Source organism: Merops nubicus, unplaced genomic scaffold (genome assembly GCF_000691845.1).
Source record: "Merops nubicus isolate BGI_N331 unplaced genomic scaffold, ASM69184v1 scaffold16628, whole genome shotgun sequence".
NCBI lineage: Eukaryota > Metazoa > Chordata > Aves > Coraciiformes > Meropidae > Merops > Merops nubicus.
The window spans coordinates 11,788-36,842 of record NW_008624077.1 but is presented as its reverse complement, the minus strand read 5'-3'; the positions used below and the strand labels follow the sequence as shown (position 1 = coordinate 36,842).

The following is a 25,055-nucleotide window of genomic DNA, read 5'->3' as shown; positions in this document are numbered from 1 at the left end:
CCCGCTGCGGCTCCCCCAGCCCACACCCACCTCAGAGAGCGAGATGCCGCTCCCGGAGAGGGAAGGAGAGAAGGACTTGGGGGCGTTGGTGGTTTTAGGACGTGGCCCATTTAGATTAGCCATTAGGAAAAAGTTCTTTACAGGTAGTGAAGCACTGTCCCAGGCTGCCCAGAGAGGTGCTGGAAACCCCATCCCTTGAGACGTTCGAGGTCAGGTTGTACGGGGCTCTTAGTCACCCGCTGTAGTTGTGGATGTCCCTGTTCACTGCAGGGGTTGGACTAGATGACCTTTCAAGGTCCCTTCCAACCCAAACCGTTCTATGATGCTGTGATGAAAAGCTGGATGTCAGCTGGCAATGTGTGCTCGCAGCCCAGAAGCCAGTTGCATCCTTGGCTCCATCAAAAGCACCTTGGCTCCGTCAAAAACAACATGGTCAGCTGGTCAAGCAGGTCCTCAGCACAGGAAGGACATGGACATGCTGGAGTGGGGCCCGAGGAGGCCACAACGATGATCCAAGGGCTGGAATCCCTCTGCTGTGAGACCAGGCTGAGAGAGCTGGGCTTGTTCAACGTGGAGGAGAGAAGGCTCCAGGGAGACCTCACTGCAGCCCTTCAGTATTTAAGGAGGCCTATAAAAAAGATGGGGAGAATCTTTTTAGCAGGGCCTATAGCAACAGGAATAAAATAAAAGAGGGGAGATTCAGGCAAGATGTAAGGAAGAAATTTTTTACAGTAAGGGTGTCTGAACTGGGGCAGCCCCTCCAGCAGCCAGCAGGCAACAAAATGGCAGCTGGAGTCTTTTGAGACTTTTTGGTGGACAGAAACAGACTCATTTATAAATTGATCTTTTCTTTCATGTGTATGTTTACAAATGTAGAAAAGAAAACCAGTTGTTCTAAACACCTTTTAAAAATTATGCTCCTGTTAGTATAATAATCCAGAAAGAGATTATTATTTTTTATCAATACCTACTCTGCACGTTTCAAAAGGTCAAGTGCTTCTGTCCTTTTCCTCCCTGCAGACATACATTATGTATTGGCCTCAGAAAAAAATACCTCCACCAGCTCAGACAATTTGCAGGGTTAGAGCTGAGGAAGCAAATCAATGACCCAATGTTGCTGTTTCTCAAGACACAGGAGACCTTGTGTTTGGGTAGTGACTCGGCAGCGGTGATATTTCCACTCCTCTGAAATTTCATATCTGCTCCATTCTGGTTTACTTAGGACAAATTCTGCTGATTCTGCCCTTAACTCCTTAATGGAAAAGCTCTGAAAGTTTTCAAAGTAAGAGTGATAATTTGAAACATTATTATATTAATATAGTTGAAATGCCAGTTACCTTCCCTACCTGAGTAGTTTCATTCCAGTATAAATGCATCCTTTTTAGTACAACTCTTTGTTAGCTACTGCTGTCACCTCTGAGATTTTTCCAGTGGACCCATCTACATAATTTCTGTGGTTCAAATGTGATGCATAAAAACTGAAGAGGAAAAAAGCTGCTTTCTCCATCCTCTGCCTTTGCTTCCAAGTGAAACTCTTAAATTCCTTGTCACTTCAATAGCTATTTATGCTTGAAAGCCATAGGCACTGGCTCATTTTTCTCCAAAGAAAGATCAGGATATTCTCAGGAGCCTTTTAAAGTAACTTTTTTTCTGGTGTTATCTCTAAGCTATGATTGCAGATCCGTGCATTCCATTCATTGAACATATGGTAGAAGTGTGTGTAAATAATAAAATAAATAAATTGAACCCAACATTCTTCTGTGTTTCCTGGAACCTTATCACATAATTATATTTGTTCTTGAATTCCTTTTCTTCAGAATGTCTTTTACATCAGGTGTTGCAATGAAGAACTGTGGTGTTGACCACTTAATTGTGTTTCTACAAATAACAGAAATAAGAAATCTTTCTTCAGACATACCACAAGTAGATGTCAAAGAGAGTCTGATCCCAGTATAAAATGAATATCTAGGAAATGTAAAAGTAAAAAAAAAAAAAAAAAAAGGTCTACAGGAATTATTTGCATTTGTGTTTACTGTAGAAGACAATAGTGAAGTTCCCATCCCCAAACCTTTCTTCTCAGGGAACTCAGGAGAGCATCTGTCCCATTAAGGTGGAGGTCAAAGAGCCTGTGGACAGACAAAATGAGCAGTAACAGTTTTTGGACTGGAAAGTACCAAATACCCCATTTTTAAGTGGAATCCCTCTCTGGCCAGTTTAGGAAGCTTGTTTCACTTGACTTTTTTTTTGCCACTACATGACTTTTCAAAGTTTAGCACATTTAGCACATTTCTGTTGGAATATTGGAGTTTAGATTTTGAAGCTGGTTTAGAGCTGGAAAACAAAAGAAGCTGTAAAAATAGAGTGACTAATGAATTACATTATGCAGGAATGTTTTTATGGCTAATAGATAAAAATGATGAGGGAGTTGACAGAACCCTGAAGATGCTTCCTGGGTCTAGAGGGGCAGTATAAAAATGATATATCATCCATAACAACAGAAGTTCTCACCATTTAAAAAGTAAAATGAGATCATCAGACTTTAGCCAAATATAAGAAAATATAAATATGCAAAACCTAATGTATACCACACACACCTGAGGTTGTCATTAGATTGTACTTCTTGTGAACCATAAAATCTGGGAAAATTCATTGATTTAGTTGTTTGGTTTTTTTTTTTTTTTTAGTGGATATTTCTGCATTAGTCCAAAACACCTTTCTTCTGATATGGAAGAATGTTTCTTTTGTGGGAAAATAAAATGATGGGTAAAACTGTTTCGTCAGGTCTACTTAATTTGTTTGTAAGTTTAGAATTACTTTGATGTAATTGTACGCCAGAGGCAAGGAGTCTGGAATTCAAAAGCTTTCTGAACAGTCTCACAGGCTACTCCACAAAGAGGCAAAATCCTGACCTCCTGAGGAAGAGGTACAAGGGTTTTAAGAAGAATTTCAAGCCTCTTCTTCCTCTATTTCTTTCTGTGATTCTTTTTTCCTCATGAATTGTGCTATACAGGAAACAGTTTGCATTTAAAAGAGTTTCTGAACACCTGCCAAGAGGGCTGTCTGGTGGCAGCTGTGACACTGTGCAACTTACCTGCCTGGATCTCGATGTCATCAAAACTGGCTACTCCAGAACTGGGGGGTGAAAATTGTTGTCAAATCTCATAGTAAATATTTTTTGAAATCCTACTTTTTCAGTTTTATTCTGTTAATTGTGTGAAAATAGGATTGTGTTATTGTTAGTAAATGGCTAAGAGTTATATTTCAGAGTAATATTTCTCCAAAATACTTTCTCAACAGATAATTTTCCTCTTATAATAAAATGTCCTTTTTTTTTTAGCATGATATGATAAAAAGCAGCTAACTGGTGATGTAAGGTTAAAAATGTAACAGTTGGCAGGCCATTAGAAGCACATTCTGGTTGTTAGAGGGCTTCAAGCCACTAGAAATAATACAATGTCATGGCATTCTTACACAATGATATCTGTATTGGGTCTTTGCTTTTGCAGATACTGGATTTTGAAAGAAATGTAATTTATCATTCATGGTACTGGAACTAAAACAATGAGCTACGGAACTGACAGATTCTGCAGAGAACTGTAAACTTGAAATGCTTTTTTTCCCAAAGCTCTTTGTATGCTTAGCAATTACAGCTTCCTTGAAATATCAGTCTTGTCTAAAGGTTCCCAGGTAAATACAGTTGCTATGTGAAATGTGTGCTGACTGCTCTAAGATACATTTAGACAGGTAGATGCAGTACAAAAAGCTGCAGCTGAGTTAGTGGTAGGTTCTTTCTTTTTCAGGCAGTGGACTAAAAACAGGCACTTCTCATCTGTAGCTCTCACAATTAAGGATTTCTCACCCTTGTTGTACAAGTAATTATTCAGCATGGTGGAAGAACTGTGTAGTGTAAATAAAATCTTTGGCCTTTTCAGAACTGTTTTCTGTAGAAATCAGAAATAATAAAGGAGTAAACATTCAAATTCAAAATTCTGAAGGAGTAAATGTTTTCAAATAGTAACCATCTGAACTCAGTAAGCTTGAGAAACAAGCCTGCAATTCAGATGAAATCCTGTGGGTGAGTTTAATCAGTTTAAAAAAATCAAGAGTGGTGAAAAATTTTAATGCAAGGTTAGTTTGCTCATTATCAATACAAAATGTTCGTATAATAACATGCCTACAATAAATTTTAGGATGATCAAAGAAGTTGACCCTAAACAAGTGGTAATGTTTTGATCAGAATAATTTGGAATAGGAGGTAAGCATCTCCTCTGAGGAGAGATTACAGAAGCTCATCATTCAAGAACAGGAGAAAGAGCATCTGGTAGATCAAACCTGTTTAAACTGCATATTCTGAAGGAGATCAATTTCATCTTGAACCCATGCAGATGATTTACAGGACCCATATTGTCCTGGAAGTGCTTTTGCCCATCTCCTAAAATGCTGAACTTACTTCAGAAGATGCATTTTATTGCTTCCTCTGTTTTGAAAAGAGTGAACTTGACACTGAGTCAGAAACTGCTTGATGGCAGTGTCATTTTCCTTGTCTTTGTGGTAACATTATTCCTTCAGGTCCTCACTGCATGCACTTCGAGGACATGGACTGGATACATGCCAATATGTGAGCAACTGAATTTAATCCTGAGTGATTATCTGTCTGAGAAGATTACCCAATTCACAGTTAATAAATCTGTCAAGATCCTCAGTCGTATTTGTTTGTACCTCTTTGAATACATGGGCAGGATGCTCATGAAAAGGTATTCTGAAAGCAGTTGTCTCCATAACAATGATAAACAACATTTTCATATATGCATCATACATAAAAAATCTAAATTATCATCACCTTGTTAGCAGTATCACTTGAGAACTTGTAAACAATTGAATCTCACAGCCTTACAGAAGCATAAATGGAGATATCTCTGCACACAAAAAATGCTAGGCAGAGGCAAGGCTTCAGGTGCATCCAGTTTTGTGGTTGTGTTGCACCAGTGTGTTTCAATCTCCCTCTTGTATGCACGAGAGAGAATTTCCATGTAATGTGAATAACATATTGATTGGAGAAGACAGTTTTGGTGTTTCCAGAGCTCTAGAATGCCCCTAAATTTAGTACAGCCATATAACGTAAGGTGTGTTTTATAGTCTTATTTTTCTAATTACTGAGATGTGCAGAGACTAAGCAGTTTGTTCTTTTGTGTCCATTTTTGTACCAGTGTGCCAGTGCCATCACACCACTCGGGCTGGTAGGCAAGGGTGTTTCCTGTGCAAGCAGCTCCTGGAGATGTTCCAGCATTGGAGCTGTGCCTGGTGGATGGAGGAGCAGGTTAACTGTGTCGAGGGCAGTCCAGCAGTGACATGGTCATCAGAAAGCTGCAATAACTCAAAGACTCATTGAATTAAGTTGCCTCAAAGCTTCAGAAGTGAATCGGTCTCCCATAGAACCACAGAAGGGTTGAGGGTGGGGACCTCTGGAGTGATCTGGTCCAACCCCAGTGCAGAAGCAGGGCTGCCTAGAGCCAGTTGCCCAGGCCTGTGTCTAGACATCACTGACAACCAGCGAGGATGTGTCAGATATTCTGGGACTCTTAAAATAGCTGTATAAGCCTATGTTTAAGTGACTGAGTCACTCCCAAGGGAGTCTAAAAAGGATTAGCTCTTAACTCATTTACTTATTCTTACTCACTAACTCCTCAGGCTTCAGCCCCCTTGTCATCTTTGTAGCTCCTGACAGGACTTGTTCCAGCCTATGAATGTTTTTGTTGCAGTGGGGAGCACAGAACTGGGCGCAGTGCTCCAGGATGCAGTTATCAGCTGTGGGAATGGAAGGAGGATTAGTTCCCTGACCTGCTGGCTGCACTCCAGCCAGCTCAGGCCAGCACATGGCAGGCTTTGCTGCACGGGCTCACTGCTGACTCGTGGTCAATCTGTTGTTCACCAGGACTCCCAGATGCTTCTCTGCATAGCATCTTTCCAGGCAGTCATCCCCAGCCTGCAGAGCTGCATGTGTTTTTTCCATCCCAGAGGCAGGGCATTGCATTTGCCTTTACTGAACTTCAGGAGGTTTATAGCAGCCCGTTTCCAGCCTGTCTACATCACACTGTCTCCTCCAGCACATCAGCCACTCCCCTGGTGGGTAATATCTGCAAATTTCATGGGAGAGCACTCCATCTTGTCATCAGGATTGTTAATAACAACATTGAACAGTATTGACCTGCAGCAAGCCACTAGTAATTGGCCACAACTGACCTGGCAGTCCACCTGTTCACCTTATTATTTAGCCTTCAGTCTGTATGTCACTAATTTGGCTGTGAGGGTTCTGTGGGCGACTGTGTTAAAGGCCTTGCCTCAGTCAAGATGATGTATGACACCCACTGCTGTCCTCCTGTCCACACAGCCACTCATCTTACCCTGGAAGGCAATTAGATCAGTCAGGTGCAGTTGTCCCTTGGTAAGTCCCTACTGGCTGATCTCAGTCATCTTCTTGTCCCTCAGGTGGCTGGAAATGACTTTAGGGAGTATTTGTGCCATAAGCTTCCCAAAAAACAAGGTTAGGCTGGCAAGCCTGTACTTCCTCTGATCTTCAGTGTTGAAGGTCATTGTGATACTGTGCCTTTTATCTCTCCTGGTTGTTTTCTCAAAGGTGATAAGAGATTGTTAAGAAGTAGTAAGTAGCTGCTAGTGGAGCCAGACCCAGAAGAGGTGGTCCCAGGATGCTCAGTCCATCTGCCCAGGTGTTCTCCAGCCAGCCCTGCCTCTACTCTGCTCCTCCCGACCCTGGAAGCAGGTTGACTCTCTACAGTATGGTCACAACAGATGGGTCTGGTTTACTGTCCTGCTCCAGCTGCACTAAACAAGCCCAGGGCTGCTCGACAGGTACTTCCAAACAGTTCTGCTGACATGCTTTCCATACATTGTTATCCCTTTTCCTGTTTATTTACCCTACTTTTTGCCACCATGAGTCTCCCCATATGCTGCATTGGAAAAGTTAAGCATTTTAAGAACAGAGTTCACTGAAGTGAACTTAAAGAGAGGAAAGGGCCAGGCCAGGAGATGGGGAGACCATCTACCCAGTAGGACAAGGCAGGGTATTTCAGTGGGTGGCTAGTTATCTAACTGTGTTCTGAGTCATCCACACCCATGTATGAAACGTGCTTGAAAGAAAAAAATGCTGACTTTGTAGTCCAGTGGCCATGCCCTCCCCACAGGCACGGGTCAGGTTGCACAAGTCTAGTTAATATGTTGTTTATGCAAAATTCAAAAGCTTCAGTGGACAGTGTTTGACAGAGGTTTATCTTTTAATACCAGTCTGGCTTTTAGGTCACAAACCTGGTTGCAGGAGAGTTGAATTGAGTTCTCTGTTTTGAACCAACAAAAGGCAGTTTAAAGGCAGTTGTCCACTCCTCAGGTGGATGCCTACAGACACAAAAGAAACTGCTCTGAAAAGCTGTCAGAAAGTGTTGGGACTGGTATTTGATTTTCATTAATCTCTTCTTGCTACAGGCTGTTGAAACACAACAGACAACACTGAAACATGTCCCCTTGGAGCAGCCAGGATCAATTTCTTCTCAGAAGAAGCTGGCAGCACTGATTAATGTCCAGCACTACCTGAGTCAGAAGGACTATGCACAAGCTGCTTAAAGCTATAAAAATTCCTTAACATTCACTCCAACAAATAGTAAAGTATTTTCTAAAATCTCAATGAACATCTCACTCATGGTATCTATATGCAAGGTAAGAAATTGTTCTGTTAGTGTTGTATCCTCAAAAATACAGAACAGGAAATATTTATTAGTTTTTTTTTTTCAAAAACACAGAATCACCATGGGTGAATACTTAAGTCATATTTCTGACATTTCAATGGAATAAGAGCAAAGAAGGAACAGCAACACAAAAAGGAAATAAAGCCATGTTAGCCATTTTTGTACTTCTTTATCCATTCAATCACATGTATCAAACTGAAAAAGATTTTTAAATCCATGTGTAATACAGTAAATCATCAGAAGGTTGTATCATATTGCAAACATAAAAATCAGGTCACAACAAAGAAGATTGCTCAGGTGTGGTTTCCTACTCACAGCAAAAGCTAGCTCTTAAAGTGCAGGAATTATTGGTATGGAAAGCTCCCAATTACATTTGTGAATGCTCAGGGCCATTAACTGGGAGCAAATAGCATTGAATTAAATATGAATTCTAGCTACACTTTCACTGGGGACTAATGACATGCAACATATTACAAACTTTAATGTCTAACAAGCACGTGCAGCTTCATTTAAATAGAACTGCTGTTAACATTTTCCAGGATTAAACTGATTTTTGAAGAGTGGCCATCTTATTATTATTTGTATTTGACTTCCTCCATATTTCCTCTAGTTGTTTATTCGTAATAGAAAGCATGGCAGCCCTGTCACTTCAGATAATTAATGATGCAGGAGAAAAATCAGTAAAGAATATCCTTTGCTGATTATTCGTAATTACTTGGATACAGCAATAGCTGTGCTAATGGGGAAATCTATCTTTGATTTAATTATAAAAGTAGATGGAAATTGCATTGGAAATAAATGATCTACTCTGTTTCTGTCTTCTTTGATAGAACTTGGTAGAGAGAAAATAAGAGGCTCTTGATACTTATTAAAATTGTTATCTAAATACTTCATTTTTAATCACTTCTTATTTTCACAGATAATACTGAAATTGGCTTATTTTAATTTGGGTGATTGATTGTCAAGATGCAATAACTGTTTTCCCAGTCTTCATGCCAGCACAATGTTTTTGCATGAAAGTACTAATAATGAAGTTGCTGGCATGATAGGTTGGCATCATTACTTTTTTTCCCAGAAAAAGCCACAGAAAAGGAGTGAAGTAATGGAATGATGAAAATCAGAGCTCTGTATCCCCCAAATATCATCTTTTTAGGACAGGAAAAATACTCACTCTATGTACACATCTGAAAATAGAAGAAATATCAGCTTTTTGTGAGTAATTGCATGCCAAAGTGGTGACATTGACACATCCATTACACTGTGACACCTAGCTGGATTTGGACTTTTATTAGTTCTTTTTTAATATTTTTTTAGTTCTTTTATTTTTATATATATTTTTAAAAAGTTTCTTTTTAGTTCTTTTATTATATATTTTGGTAATATTTAAAAAAACCCTAACTTTTGAATATTGTTTAATTCTGGTTCATATGCAGGGCTTTTTATTTGTGCATCTCCTTTTATTTTTACAAGTTTTAATCTTCTAGATAATGGCAGATCGCATGTTTAGGAAACAGAAGTTTGAACAAGCAATAAACCTTTATCAGAATGTTGTGGGAAAAACACCAAGTATATAAAAATAAACAAGGTTTTAGGCTGTGTTTGTTCAGATTTCCACTCTAAGTTTAACAAAACTAACTCATGAAAATGTGAAAACTCTATTTTCTTAATTTCAGATTTCCCCTTCTCAATAAAATCAAGGATGTCTCAGGACTCCCTGTGCTATCACAGTAGAATGTGAATAGATCTGAAGTTTTCTGGAGGAGATTTCTACTTCAAGAAGAAATGTTAGCAGCATCAGAATTGTTTTTGGCTCTGTGCCTCTGCCACTACTTCTTCTACAAACCTTACCCTTGTCCCAAGAAATAAGCAGTATTGCTGTATCTTATTAATTACAGCCCCCAAAACCAAAATATTCTGCATGATTTAAGTCCATATTATATTTTGCCACATTTGAAAGCATCTGAGTTATTGTAAGATAGATGTAAAATGTACTTTTTTGCTTAATTTTTAGGCAACTTTTCAACTCTGGAAAGATTAGTTGATTTGCTGTGAAGAAGTGGTGACCTTGCTAAAACTACATTTTTCTTTGAACTGTTTAAGAAATATGACTATTTTTGGAACCCGAGTACAACTACTGCAACGGACTCTACTACTGGTAAGACATGCAAAGGAATAGTTGTGGATTTTGGAGTTTGAGGGCAGTGCTGCAGAAGCTCTGTGCATTTTGTGTGACTGCTTTAAGGCTCAGTTTGTTCAGTGTTAGTTTTTCATGTGCACAGAAATGAAACTAGTGTGTTCAGATTTGCTTTTAAGTTAGAGCTGGTAAAAATACAAACTCCTTAACAGGTCAAGACTGCTTTTGGAAAGTAGTGGAGCATGAAGATGGGGAAAGCTACATGAGTGGTGAAATAGGGTACTCCAAATAGAAGAGTGTGTGGATTTGAATATATCAGCTGCAGATATTCAGCACAGGAGCTTTGATAGTAAATAGTCACTCATCTGCAGACTGGCTCAGATCAGTGAGCCAGGATTCTGCCCAAGATGTTTTTCTATTATGCAGTCAGTAAGAGAATTCAAATAAGACCTGTAACATACTGTAAAAGGCACCTGTTTATTTTGGGGATCTCAGAACATTTTTTATACATTTATGTTATATACATTACCTCTATATCCTGCAGATGTGGGGGTTTAACCATTTTCCAGTTGCGTGTAGAAGTCCAGGTAGTTCTTAGACTACTTTTTGGCTTTAGATCTTTTTGACATGTGGCTTTCAAATGAGAGATTATAATTATAGTTTCTCATCTAATATGTATCTGTAAATGATATATCAAAATACGATTAAACGAAACTAATTTGGACTATATCCTCAATCTGATAGTGAGAAGTTTTCTTTTCCTTTTACTGCCTAATTCAGAATACACAACCCCAAATTGTTTGTAACTGGAGTCTATTTAACTTATGTCTTTATTGATTTCTTTAAGACTTGAGTAGGTGTCTGCAGGCAGAAGCAACTGGGTTGTGTTAAATATGTGAAGACATAATAGAAAGTATATGGCACTGATCTTTCAGTCTCCACTGAACTGTCTTTTCAGCACTGAATGAAACTTATTAAATATGCATTATGTAGATGTGCAATTTTTTTTACTTCTGAACATTGATGTGTAACTACATGGTACAAATTCAAGCCCCTTAGGAACCTGCTGTGCTGAAGTGGGAAGATCCTACTCTTCTGCCTTGCTTCTTGCCACATGCTCTCATCTACTTTGCACGGGTTCTGAAAATCATCCAGTTCTGCACCTGCCTGATTCAGCTTTCTAGAATGACAGAGATCTAACCAGCAAAAGTAGGAATATATTTTCTCTGGCTTAGTGAATCAAATAATTTTACCATGTGAGAGGAAAAGTTCCAGAGCTCATGACAAGTGAGGAACTTGTTTCCAGGACCAGTGTGGTAACAAGTCACTAGTCTCTGTAGCAGCAAGCTGTTAGAGCAGCTCAGCCCTGCAGTAAATCACCTCATGTACAGTACAGCTGGTGGAGCTTGCTCATCATCAGCTCTGAGCTGTGGAAGAGCCCACAACTGGAGAGCACATGAGCCAATACCCTAATGCTGTACGCCATGCTGAAACACCAGCCTTGCCTATTGCTCAGAGGGGTTCCTTCCAGGCCACAATTCTTAAAGGAAATGCTGTTCTTTATCAATATTGCTCTTCACTATTTTGCCATTATCACAACAGTACCAGTGAATTGTGTTAAACAGCATAGTGAACATGTGGCATGACCCATCTATTCTCTTGCTCACTCATGGTTTTGCTAGGATTTCAGGGGGGGGGATGAGAGCATCAACTTTAACATTTAAGGTAGAAGTTTTGAGAAATGTAGACATTTGTGTCCCAGAGAGAGATTTGAATTGGCAGGCTTGCAGCAACACATGCCACTGACAGAGTTTAAATTCAGTCAGCACCTAAACAAAAGGACTTCGTTAGTTCCAGAAGCACTCGTTGTCTAAGCATGTCAGCAGAAACAAGCTACTGAAGCAGTCATGGTGCAATGCAAGAGTTGTGGTACTTGGGGAAAAGTAAACAAACTCAATCTCCTCCAGGGCTAACTTATCCTTCCTCAGCAGAGTTTACATGGTGGGTGCCTAATTTGGCTGTGTTTTTTAAAAATCATTAATTTTGTGTTAATCTGTGTATCAGAACTGGCAAACATATGATCTGTAAAGCTGTAAGAACAGTGAAGCTATAAATGAAAGGATGGCATATGTATGAGAAAACCTGTGGATCCATCAATAGATTATAAAAGAAGTTAAGCATCTCTCTAAAGAAATTCATACACTTGTTTCTAAATTTATATATATATGTATGCTTACTGCAAATATTGAAAAAATCTCTTTTTCTAAAAAGGCTTTTCTTTTTTATGGTACTTTATATATGGAAACTTACTGAGAAGTTTGCTGACCCTCTGCTCTTTTCAAATAGGCACATGGGACAATCTAATGAAGCTCTGAGATAAATTACCAAAGCTGGAAAGAACAGTGACTGGATTCCACAGAGGTATCAACACCATGATTCAAATTTGTCAAGATCCTTTTGGATTTTGGATTTTCATGTGTCATATAACCTGTATTTTTTTGGCAGACTCTTTATAACTCATGGAAGTGATTTTTCTGCTCTGGTGAACTTAGCCATCCCTCCTGTTGTTTGGGTTAAGACTACATTCCTGAGCAATGCTCTGTCTCTATCAAACCCCAGACTTCTGCTTGTAGGCATGTCTGTAAGGTCAGTTGGCTGCTGTCTTGAGGTTTTCCTGTGCATTTTCATTTAATTGTGAAGTAAAGTACCCTTTTGTAGGGTCCTTTTTCAGTGCTTAAATCAATTTCTTACACTCTGCAACAGATTAATTTGATTCACTACTTTTAATGAGTTATCTTGTTATTCTCCAGGGAGAGAATGATGTGCCAGTGTTGCCTCAACTCCTTTACAGCTCACCGTGTTCTCTTACTTTCAGTGACCACAAGCTCTCCAAGAACAGCATGAACCTACTAGAAGCTGGCAGTTCTGACAGGAGCACTGTCCTTTGTGCCTGAGGCCCTTGGCATAGCCTTTATCACCAGAACAAGCATTTAGAGTTCTTGTTCAAGATGTGAAAGCCATCTTCTCTTTCCTTTCTATTCCTACCTTTCTGTGTTAGCACTCTTTCAGTGAAAAGCTGTCACGTCTGCTGCTCCAGACAAGTTTGTGTTCAGCATCATATCCTGAAGTGGCACAGTTCAGATATAGCCTCTGTTCTCTTGCAGTCCTCTCTTTGAATTTCTCAGGGCTGGAAGGAGAACCTGCTTCTGCTGCAAGTGAGCATTTTACCTGGAAATACCAAAACTCATCTAAAAATAGTTCAGGGACACGGTTCCTCATAGCTATTTGCTAATATTGAAGAACAGAGGAAGCTAGGAACCCACTAAAGATTTCAGGAGTTTGAACACAGTAATTCAGAAACTTATTAAAATTTGTCACTGGTAATCCTCTTTAGGAAGACTGGCTCAATATCTTCTTGGCTCAGTCACGTTGAATTTTGCTTGTTTACCATGGGTCAGGACCTCATCCAGTAGAGTGCTCTGTGGCCCAATTGCTTTGCAGTGTCCAGATTTTGCACAAGTCTTCACATACCTGAGGGTGAAGAGATTGTTTCACTTTGCATCATTAGCAGGCTTACAAAGGAGGCATCTGGACCAAGTTTCACTCTTCATGTGAGAAGAACTTAATTCTGAGTGCATTAGTAAATGAAATGGGTTACATCTATTCTTTATCCCCATGTCCAAATGACACATCTCACATCCATGTGGTTGCACTCTTTCATCTCTAAACCAGAATGTGTGCCACCCACTTGCCTATTGGAATCATTCCTGGCCCATATTATGCACTAGAATGGGATCAAATATTGTCTGACACTGTGGTGGCCAACATGGGGCAAAACCATACCAGGAATTGTGCAAGCAGTTTCATAATGCAGACAGCAGAAGGAAACACCAAGCCCTTAGCTCTGGTGCAGTTTAGTTCTCGGTGTACAAGGAGCTCTGGGTCTGAATGTAAATGTTGAGAAGTTCCCTCTGGGCCCACTAAACCTCTGAAGTTCTGGCTTTTTCTTGGGCTGAGTGATATTAGAGATGCAAAGCATGGAGCTGGTTAGGGTACCAACTTTCCTGATGCCTCCATCAGTTGATCAGCCTGAATATTGCACTTCTCTAGAAAGTTCAGGAGTTTCTTTATCAATGGCAGACACGGAGAAGGATCAGATGTATCAGGCCTTTTAAATTGCCCTTGCTACCCTAGTTAACAGTCAGCCTTGCCTCCTTGCCTGGTTGGAAGGTCCATCCCAGTGATCTGAAAGCTCAAAGGCTGTAATGCTTGGGAATATCACAAAGCCCTATGTGAAGAAGATCCATCCTCCACACATAGTAACAGGTCATATCACTGCTATAATATCAATAAATAAGGTACTTCAAGGTTCCCATCCTCTTTACCAGCAAGCATTTAGCATCAGGGTCACTGTTGACTTACTTGCTGAGAGCTTCAAGCATACTAGTGAAAGTGCTAATATAAAGTTAATGACCATGAAGTGGGGCGTGGGTGAAGAAGGGATAGGAATTGTACCCTAAGCAATGTAGCTTAAAGAAGGACCAAAAGCAAGGGTCTGAGCAGCAGACCCAGTGGGTACAGCCCCAGGGCCTCTCAGTTTTGTGCTTCTCATTTAGCATAGTTTACTCACAGTGTAGCTGTTTCCACAGAATTATGATCCAAAGTCACCACTGTATCAGAGCTGACCCTGAACACAGGCAGCTGAACTCCCATGGGTGTGAAAACAGCATTGCAGCACCTGCTGGTGTTCTCAAGACCCTTGCCAAGTGGGGTTTGCCAGTAGAGAGTCCACTGATCTTAGTGTAGCCAAGGACCTTTTTCTGGTTTGATGGTATCTAATTAGTCCAAGAGCTCTGCCCTTTCTTCCAGATCTTCTTGTACTCATTTCAGGCTGGACTTGCCACCTCAGGCTCTGCCACCCCTGTTTAATGGTGCTGGTACTGGTTGTCCTGGATGAGAGCACACCTGCAACTTCTCAGCAAGAGAAATTCTTATTGTCTGTCAAAAATTGCTTCACTGTGCATCCAAGTACACGTGTTCTTCAGCTGCTGTCATCTCAGGGGCTTTTGCTGGTTTGGCTGAGATACCAGGCACCGCAAACACACTTAACCAAAGCTAAACTAGATGGGCATCTCCACCAAACAGTTGTGCATACTTAGCTGCCACCTCAACACCCACAAGTAGGGGCACTCAGCCTTTTTCTGCTCCTTATTGAATTTCCCTGAATTGGCATGAGAAAGAAGAAAGGAGGGAAAATAGAGGAGGGTGCCCTGTAGGTATCCCTATGCATACTACTGAGAGAGAAATTGGTCAGTCTTGGGTGTGTGAATAGACACCCAGGAGAAGCACAGATGTACATGTTGACAACACACCTCATGTAGAATATTAATATCTAAGCATTCTTTTTTTTTTTAATGTCTTCTTATTTTGAAAATAAAGGAGAATGTAGCACTTAGGCAAAATTCCATGCTTGCAGGATCTGGAGTAGGATGAAATTAGCTATAGAACAGGTATGCAAACAGTAGCAGTTTAAGGTGATTGATTTTGAGTCTGGAAACTGTGATTTATCAGATATTTAGAAAAACAAATGCATAACCACTCTGTTTACATATGAGGTAGTTTGAATTTATAGACAAAGCTGCATATTGCTTTATATCAGTCACTACTGGAGAAACTAGGCTATACTAAATAGAATTTAGTGGTACACTAATTCAGATATGAAGGAACAAATGCAACAGGATGGAAAAACAGCAGAAAAATTATTAAAGGAGTTTTGTCCTTGTTTGCAAGAGGGCTCAAATCAGCTAAAGATGTTACAGAAATACAACTTAATGGCTCCTATAGACATGCATGATTTAGAAAAGCTCTCAGCATACTTGTAGAAATGCTAAAAAAAATAGGTTAAAGATTCTTTAGACCTTTTTCTTTTCAGACACATTCCTTCCTGTCATAACTTGCTACTGGACTCCTGTCTTGTTTTTTTACCTGTTTTGGTTTTTTTTCTCCACAGTGAATAGCATTTTCTTCTTAAACTAAAAACTTTAAAATTAAATTAATGAGTATTATGGTACTCATATGAATGTGCTTACTACTTTTTTGTATGTTAAGTAAGTGCTAAAAAAGACAGGATATAGGCTATTTATCTTGTACTTTTACCTCTTTACTTGAGGTCAAAGTGAACTTTTCCAGTAAACACACCGGGTGAGATTCTGTTGTCATTAATACTAAACTTTTCCATTGATTTCAGTGGAGGTAGGAGTACCACTATTTATAAAACTTGATAGACTATTTTTTTTTAAAGCATACAGTTTATTTCCTTGTAGGAAATCACACCCATAACTCTTAAGAGTTATGAAACATGTAGCTTTCAGTAAACTGCTTTCTAGCACAACAGTTACTTAAAAAGCTGAAACAAGAGATCAAATCATGTACTGAATGTTCTGCAGAATCTGCAGGGAAGATCAAGCAATTATGCTATTAAAAGTGAATAAATAGGACATTATTTCTTAACATGCACTCTTTCAGTTCTCTGTTGTGCATAAATAATTTGAATTATTGATATTTTGCTCCTTTCCCAAGGTTTTAAATATAATCAAACCAAGACTGGGAAATAGCAACGTGAAACTACAACTAGCTGAACACTCTGGTCCTGATTCAGCAAAATATTTAATTACATGCTTCCCCTGCACAAATATGTATGCTTAATGATTTTAATAGAGCTATATGAATCCTCAAAACTCATCATCAATCAGTAAATATCATAAAGTGGGTAACATGTTTTGCTACTTAAAGCAGCCCTTTGACCTTGATTTGATTAGCAGTGTTTTGAATAATGAAGAGTTGAATCATCCAAATTCTTCATACTGCACTGAGGAAACGCTGTCACATTGACAGCACCCAGCTGTACAAAGGTTATTCCTGGAAATTTTGTCTTTGCCTGTATCACAGGAGGAGGTTTTCCTCTTGTATGTTCTGTGCTCAGTGTGCAGACAGACTGAAAAGCCTTTACAAGGGTTTCAATTTTGGCACTTTTGATCCGTATCATCCATGTAGTTTGTCAGCAATACGTTGCCCTAATATAAAGATTTCATATATTAATTCCTCTGTATTGTGAGATCCTAGGAACCCATCCAGAGGAATTCAGGTGCAAATTAAAGATAAAAATCCAGGTATATGTTGAATGGCTTTTAATGCTATATTGGGTGTTTACCATAAATGGCAGTGCTGAGTTTCATTTCACAATCTGTTGACAACCTGTTTGGTTTTGCATTAGATTTTTGTAACACAACAGTGCAGGGTATGATACAATCAGTAGCATCTGAAGGGACATTGCTGTAATTAATGAGATTTATATTTTCTTAGAAGGAGTGTGTTTAGATTATTTTGACAATGACCCAAGCCCACGTGACACTTAAAACAGACTGCCAAGGACAGAATCCAAATAAAACAAGAGCAAAAGTACACTGGATGTCGTCAGATGCTGAAGAGTCAGGAAAAAAAGTGGGGTGTTAGTTGTTGCTACTCATCTCCCATTTCATTAATCCTTGTGTACTGGTTTATTCTGCAAACACAATGTGTACTGAAGTAACACCACGTAGTCCCCAGGGCTTGTGCCAGCATCTGAGAAGCAGGGTGACATGACAGGCCCCTTCCCCATGAGAGCAGTGGCTCTGAGTGTGTTAGTCCTCACCTCCCAGCCCCTGGGTAGTATGAGCCCACCAAGGGTTTGGCACTTCACTTGCAAACTGGATAAAAGTCCAGGGTGCTTAAGACCTTAGCATCTAGCAAGACTTTTTCCTTGCAGCTCTCTTTTTAGGGATTTCCTAATGCAACATGCACCTGAATCCAGTTACTATGTCCAGATGGAATAAAATTGTGCCACAGGTAACATTTTCATTATCTCAATGTTTTCTCAGATTTTAACTCTAAACCTGTTGTGATATCGGCTCCGAAGTGCAGTTTTAGGCTCAGATTAACCTCAAGAAGCTCTACAGGTGGTAAACAGCAAATTTTTCTGCATCTCTTGAAGGTTTCAAAATTGCTTTCAGTTACCTAAAGGATGAGAAACGTATGGTTGTAATGAAGTAAGTAACTCAAAAAATTTTGAATTACATCACAAGAGAAACAGTTTTTAATTTATTATTAACTGTCTTTTTTTGTAACTAGATTTTGACACTCTCTCCAAGTTATCCAAAGGTTCAAGATTTTAGAAAAGGCACAAGCAGCAATTAAACCTTAAAATAAAATCTTAAGACAAAATGTTTAGCTCATAGAGATGTCAATAAACACTATATATAAATAAATAAATAAAAATATTAAATATGTAATTTAGACTTTTTAATGAATAAAAATTCAAGCTTTCAGTTTTTGAAGAATCACATGGGAAGACAACTATTTAAGAAAAGGACAAGATGACTGAGATAGGAACAGTAAAGTCTGTGTGTGTTCAGCAAGGGAGAGCTTTAGCTTCATCAACAGGGGACATTACATTTATCAGAGCTGTATTATAAGGTATGAGTCAATTTAAAAGCCAGTGAATGTCAGACCCTCTCTCTTGCAGCCACTTATATTGTTTGCTCAGTCTGGAAGAACCCTAAAGTGCCAGTAAATTGGTTTTATCAATTTTATCCCTCCTTCACCTGCCCAGATGGGGCAGAAGGGTTTTAAATAAAGACCGTTGTATGCAGCAGTCTGTGCTAAGGACATTATAAGACCTGTCATCTCCAGCAGCCTCCAGGACCAGGGATTAAAGGACAAAAAGGCTTTATACTTATTAACTAAACAGTGCTAGATCACTAATTAACTAATATGGATACAAACAGGACCACCTGAGTTGCCTTTGTGGTATGAAAGATGTCCCATCATGTTCATTGATAACAACATGGGGAACAGAAATTGAATTTTGCCCACACTTGTGAGAAATCCTGAGATGGCTTTGGCTTGAGATGATCCTTTACAGAGGAAGACTCCTGGACTCCAGCTCCAGGACCATTCGTGTTCTGGAACAAGTATCATAGCCATGGAAGGGTTTTATGGGCCTCTGAGATTTCACAGTGGGTGGGATGTTGATGTATGGCAGCTCTCTTCAGCATCTCAAGCTTCACAATTGGAGCTCCATAGTAATGCTGCGACACCAAAACCAAGTCAGCATTCTCCTTGCTATTAACACCAACCTCCATGTTTTTTTCATATCCTTCCCTTACAGTTAAAGTTCTAATTCATAATTCAATATTTTTTCATCCTGTTAAGTGCTTGTACATGGAACAGCTTCCCAGTCCCAATGCTCAAACTCCCCTCTCTGCATTCACATGTATCCTGTAGGTTCACCTCTTCCACAAACCATATACATGGAGCCTGGAGCAAAACACAGACGGTCCCTCAAGAGCTCTATGCCAAAACAATGCCTGAAGTGGAGGAATTCTGAAAACAGCTGTAATTCATCATCCCCAGTGTAATGTATTTCTCCTTTGGGTGTCACAACACAGCCCAACATCAAAGCCATTCAGCTGCAAAACCATGTATAATACCATGTGCATTGCTGCAGAGTACAGGTTAGGGACAAACAATCACTTGGGCTAAATGGTGTGGTGTCCAGAAGGAGAATAAACTAACAACAATGTTCTTCAACAAAATTGTACATAGAGAACACATAAAGTCTTTGGGAAAATAAGTTAGCAACAGAAAATGAGTGAGCTGGCCAGGCCTAACAAGGATGATGAATGTGGTGAAAGTGAGTGAGGAGACTGTTTGGCTGGGAGGCCACTTTCTGACCTCTTAGCCAAAACTAACTGGAAGCTAAAAATGATCTATGAGGTAAGGGAGGAGAAGTGTTCAGTGACTTAAAGAAGGTGTCAGCCCTGCAATGTCACACTGAACTTTTTATTGTCTCCAGTAAAATAAGAAAGATTTGCTAAAGAGGACTGTTGGTATGCTATGGAATAGGTCCTGGTCCTACTGTATCCATGGATGTGGGTCCATTAGCATACCTGCATGGATGACCCTTGCTGTCTTCTCCAGCTCATTTCCTCAACTTTCCCTTTTTTACTTTGACAGTTGGTCCCTGGCTGCCATTCCAGTTCAAGGTGAGCTTTCCTTCCCACAAGTTGCTGGCCTGTGTGTCCCAGGAGAGTTTTCCCTCATTATGGAAGTAAGTCTCTGAGTTTCCACCAGCTACAGCCATTTCTTGTTTTCAGCTGAGGATTTTATGCATCTGCTCTGCTCCCAGATAGATGCCTTAAACCATTAAAGAAATATGAGTCATAATGTTCCACAAGTACAAAATGATTAGGGAGCTGCAGTTAATGGAGATATGAGAAAACAAAACATACCTCCACATAGAAGAGAGTTAACCAGTACAAAGGCTTCTATGTTTTCTTCTGAAGTGCTACATCCAGGCCACTGTCAAAGGTGGGATGCAACTCTTGGCAATATTACCTGGTGCCTCCCCTACCTACTGCCTGTCCCAGTCTGCTGGAGAGCAGCTTGGCAGAAAGGACCTGAGGGTCCTGGTGGACACCAAGTCAAACATGAGCCAGCAACATGGGCCCTTGCCAGAGAGAAGGCAAACAGTGCCCTGGGTTATGTTAGACACAGCATGACCAGGTCAAAGGAGGTGATCATTCCCCCCTACTCAGCACTGGAGAGACCACACCAAGTCAAACATGAGCCAGCAACATGAGCCCTTGCCACAGAGAAGGCAAAGAGTGCCCTAGGTTACGTTAGACATAGCATGACCAGAAGGTCAAAGGAGGTGATCATTCCCCCTACTCAGCACTGGAGAGACCATACTTGGAGTACTGGGTCCAGTTCTGGCCTCCCCAGCACCAGATGGACATGCACATACTGGAGAGAGTCCAGCAAAGGGCCACAAAGATGATGAAGGCACTGGAACACCTCTCCTGTGAGGAAGGGCTAGGACAGCTGGGACTGTTCAGCCTGGAGAAGAGGAGGCTCAGGGAGGATCTCATCCATGTGCATGGAGGGTCAGGAAGGATCTCATCCATGTGCATAAATACCTGAAGGGAGGGTGCAAAGAGGGTAGAGACTGGCTCTTATCAGTGGTGCCCAGTGACAGGGCCAGAGGACTTGGGCACAAACTGGAACACAGAAGGTTCCCTCTAAACATCAGGAAACCTTTTTTCTATAGAATCATAGATTTTCTAATTATTTGGGTTTTTTTACAGAGAGTTTCTTTGTTGTGTCTCTGTTTCTGTGGCACTTCTGGGTAGATGTTGTCCATGGGACTTTCCTTCACTGGCCAGATATGGTTGGGACTGGTCAAGGTTCAGAAGGCATTAGGAGGGTTATGGTGGGGGACGTGCTCTCGGGAACCTATCCGTGGGCCATGGAAGCAGAGGTCAAGGACTGGCCAGCTGGCAACCTCAGGATCCCTGAGCCCATGTCAGTGGCCAGTGTCACCACGCTCATTTGCACATGGAAGCCCATTGGCTGTTTGCAGCATTTCCCAGAAGCCTTTGCTCCCTGGCACATCACTGGTGGGCCTGTTGCATGATGGAAACCTGAGCTGGCTGTTGCCAGGACTCCTGGAGTGGCCACAAAGGTGGGAGGAGGCACGTGAGGTGGGTCTTCAGGTCCCCCACCCCAGAGAGCTGGAAGAGCACTCCCATACCTTCTGAGTGTCCTGTGGCATCACTGGCTTGACGTCGGTGTCTCCAAGTAGCCTTGGTAGCCACGCTGCATAGGGAAGGGCAGCAAGTCCAGTTCCAGCTCCCCACCAGGGACTGGCAGGAGGAGCACAAGTGGGAGAGCAAAGAGGCTGCTGCCACCGAGCTCCAGCCTCAGCAGTTTGGCCAGCTGGTTCCTCATGTGTCTTGGTGGAGTGTGGGCAGATTGGCAAGGATGGCCAGCCAGCCCTCGGGCAGCATTAGTGGAGGAGACCTCCCTCTCATCTGTGGGCATGGAACAACCCCTGAAGAGTGAAGGAGATGCCTTTTTCAGGGCCTGTTTCTTGTAGCTTCAGTTTGGTTTATTTTGTGCTTTTAGTATCTAATTTCACCTTTAAAAAAAAAAAAAAAGACAAGAATGAATTTCATTCATTATTTAACATGAAGAGAAACCTTTCTTTGCCTACTATGAAACCACTCTCATGGTACCTGTTGTATTCTTCTTTTTACTAAATAATCAAAAAAATAAATTTCTCAGCCTAAAACCTGACCAAATAAATCTTTCAAATCAGCATGGTGGGGGCAAGGGGGCATCCTGCCTACAGGAAGCAGAGCAGAGCATTTCCAGACACACTGTTAGGGAGGAGCTGTGGGGACAACGTGGTGGGAATAACCCTAGTTCAGTTTCAAAAGGAGTTGTTTTGTGAAAAATCACTCTTCAAGAGAGTCTGATCTTGTTTGTGGAAATTCAGCCAGTGCCATACTCAGAACAAGACTTTTAGGACAGCACTCTGCTGCTGTTGTTGGCTTTAACTGCTTTGCAGGTCTGCCTTTGGGCAACACTTCAGGCAACTGATAATTGGAGGTGATGGTTCTGAGTTGATGTTTACTGCCACAGTAGTGGAGAAGAGGTTATTTAATGATTAACAGGTAAAACCAGTGAGTGCTGAGTTGATGATGGTGGGCAGAAGAGAAGGATGACAGGCCAAGTAGGGACCAGCAGTATGGCATCTGTGCCTCCTGCTCTAGGGCATGGCCTGTGCCCTTTTCTGCTCTGGGGGTGACCAAACACTGCCACAGGTTGCCCAGGGAGGTTGTGGGTCACTATCTTTGGAGATATTCAAAAGCATTTTGGGGAAGGCAGAGGAAAACACATTCACCGAGGAGGAAGAAGCAGAAAAGGATCCTAAAAAAAGGATCAGCATGTCCAGCCAAGGTGGCACCACCCTCAGTGGTCATGCTTCTCCCTGTTTGCTATTGCTCTTTTCATCTAGCTGACAAAGATCTTATTGGAATAGCAGACAGCTGAACTGACAGATAAATTTCTTGCAAAGGAATACAACATGTGCATCAACAATTGCTGCTCTGAAGTGAGCCTGGAGTTTTGTTTTTGATTTGATCTAAGAGCACTCCAAATATATCGGGTTTTTTTTTTCCTGTTTCCTGGCCCCATGGGAACTATGCAGTGTGGAGGTGTTTGAGTAACCTTGGGCTCTACCTTGAACTGTTTGCTGCTCCCCCTTTTTTTCCACACAGACAACATTTTTGATCAGTTTAATGAGTTATGAGTACAGATAAATTGAACTAATTATAATTTTAGTCATAGCTTCTTATCAGATAGTGTAGTATATAAAGAATTTTTTTTTTTTAAAAATGCTACCACTTCATTAAAGATGCTTCAGTTTCTGGTTCTTCTCAGTTGCCTGGGTAAGTTGCAGTTGAAGAACTTGAGCTGGGAAAGGGTCAATCTCTCAAATTCTAAGTGGTGCAAATTAGAATTTATCATCTTTTTCTCTGCATTTACTGTGTTAGGACAAAATAGGATGTGGACACAATGATTCTGGCTGGAAGAGTTTTTGTCTATTGCAGGAACAAGATCTCCATGAGAAAGATCTGGTAGTTCTCTGAAAGAGGGGAGGGGAAACCTACACCCTGAAAGAAAAGGGATTGAGGCTGGTGCACAACCAACCCCCTGGCAGATAGGGTGGAGTTGCAGAATACAGAAAACAGGTCAATTTATATAAGAGCTTTGTATCCTGAAGCATTTATGGGATTTTTAAACCATGGAGGCTTTAAAGACAACCTCAAGGATGGAGAGCAATCCCAGTGTCACCACCTGCAAGTCTCAGTCACTGGGTCCCTCAGACTTGCTTAGCTGGCTGCCTGGTGCAGCACAAGCTGGTCGCTGGTGGCAACCCATGGAGAATGATGCTTTTTAGTAACCCACATGACAATCTGCATTCCTCTTGTTTGGCATGGTTAGGGGCAATCTCTGGAAGTCCCCTGAGGGATGCTCTTCAGGAGGATGTGCTGACGGAGCGAGTAATTGGAGGCCACGAGGCCAAACCACACAGCTGGAAGTGGCAGGTAATGCTGAGCTCTTGAGCTTGAAAAAAGCCTTAGGCTCGAAAAACCAGTGAGAAAATGGCAACTTCCACTGCCAAAGCCACACGCACCGTTTCTGCAGAGGCACAGCAGGGCTTGGGTGTAAAATATGTTGTTGTTTGGTCCAGGTGTCGCTTCAGACTGGCTATGCTGCCTACCCAGGGCACTACCGTCACATTTGTGGTGGAACCCTTCTCACAGGCCAATGGGTCATGACCGCAGCCCATTGCCTCACCATGTGAGTAGGATAAAAAGCATTAAAACCCTTGTTCTGCTCCCCATTCTCACTGCAGACAGGAGCCAGACCCTTCTCACCCCCTGCGCTCCCCTCGGGGGCCATTCCTTGCACAGCTGGACATCTCGGTGCACACTTCATCAAGGGAACTGGAACACTCTGTTTGCTTTAGCCTTGATTTTCCATGTTAATAGGTGACTTCCTGGGAGCAGAAATCAAGCTGATTGCTGATTTGCATAAGAGGAGGTGCGCCTGCGTGCACGTGAGCCTTTTGCATGGGTTGGCAGCTTGAGAAACCAGCAGAGAGGTGGAAAGGTTGAACAAAAGGGACATTTCCAGGCTCACGGGCTGTGTTGTGCAATTTGCTCTGCAGCGTGTCTAACGTGTATAAACAATGCAGCAGGGCACCGAGAAGCAAACCCTCCTCTGCAATTACTCATGCCTTTGGTGGATGTTCTTCCAGTGAAATGTAACGAGCTGATCCTCCACACTCCGTTTCAGGCCGATGCAGGGATGCAAAATGAGCCTTCTGAAGTTCTGCACCGTTTGCTGATGCTGCACCTTCACTTGCTTCGCCAGCAAACTGCAGGCAGCATTTGCCTAATTCACAAAACCCTTTAGCTACACTCCGTTGAGAATCCTCCAGTGGAAGGTTCTTAAGAAATTATTACATTGGTGGAAGGTCTCGGCGGTGCAGGAATTACACTGTCGAGCTGGCGGTGGGGAGGTTTTACATTCCATTTACATTTCATTTACATTTATCAGACATTCTGTGATTCGCTTCCAGGCCCCCAGGAGCAAGCTATCGAGTGGTTCTGGGTGAGCACAATCTCTCAGAGGTGGATGGTGCTGAGTACTCTATTGGTGTGGATAGAATCTTCATTCATCAGGGCTGGAATCCCAAAGAGATCAGCCATGGGTAA

The 25,055-nt window shown here is 41.3% G+C and overlaps 1 protein-coding gene across 1 annotated transcript; it reads left to right on the top strand.

The window, feature by feature from the left end:
* The first annotated feature begins 43 nt into the window (after positions 1-43).
* On the top strand, positions 44-25,055 carry LOC103777739 (chymotrypsin-like elastase family member 2A). The gene is made up of 4 exons (XM_008945301.1): positions 44-143; positions 23,776-23,879; positions 24,026-24,135; positions 24,920-25,055. Exons 1-4 carry the CDS (start codon positions 44-46, stop codon positions 25,053-25,055), a joined length of 450 nt encoding a protein of 149 aa, XP_008943549.1.

Bases quoted from the DNA above. Each gene is read 5' to 3' on its own strand.
- LOC103777739 (XM_008945301.1), top strand. From the start codon at position 44: ATGCCGCTCCCGGAGAGGGAAGGAGAGAAGGACTTGGGGGCGTTGGTG. The intron at 144-23,775 runs GTAGTGAAGCAC...TGGCATGGTTAG, and splicing joins TAGGAAAAAGTTCTTTACAG to GGGCAATCTCTGGAAGTCCC. The intron at 24,136-24,919 runs GTGAGTAGGATA...ATTCGCTTCCAG, and splicing joins GCAGCCCATTGCCTCACCAT to GCCCCCAGGAGCAAGCTATC.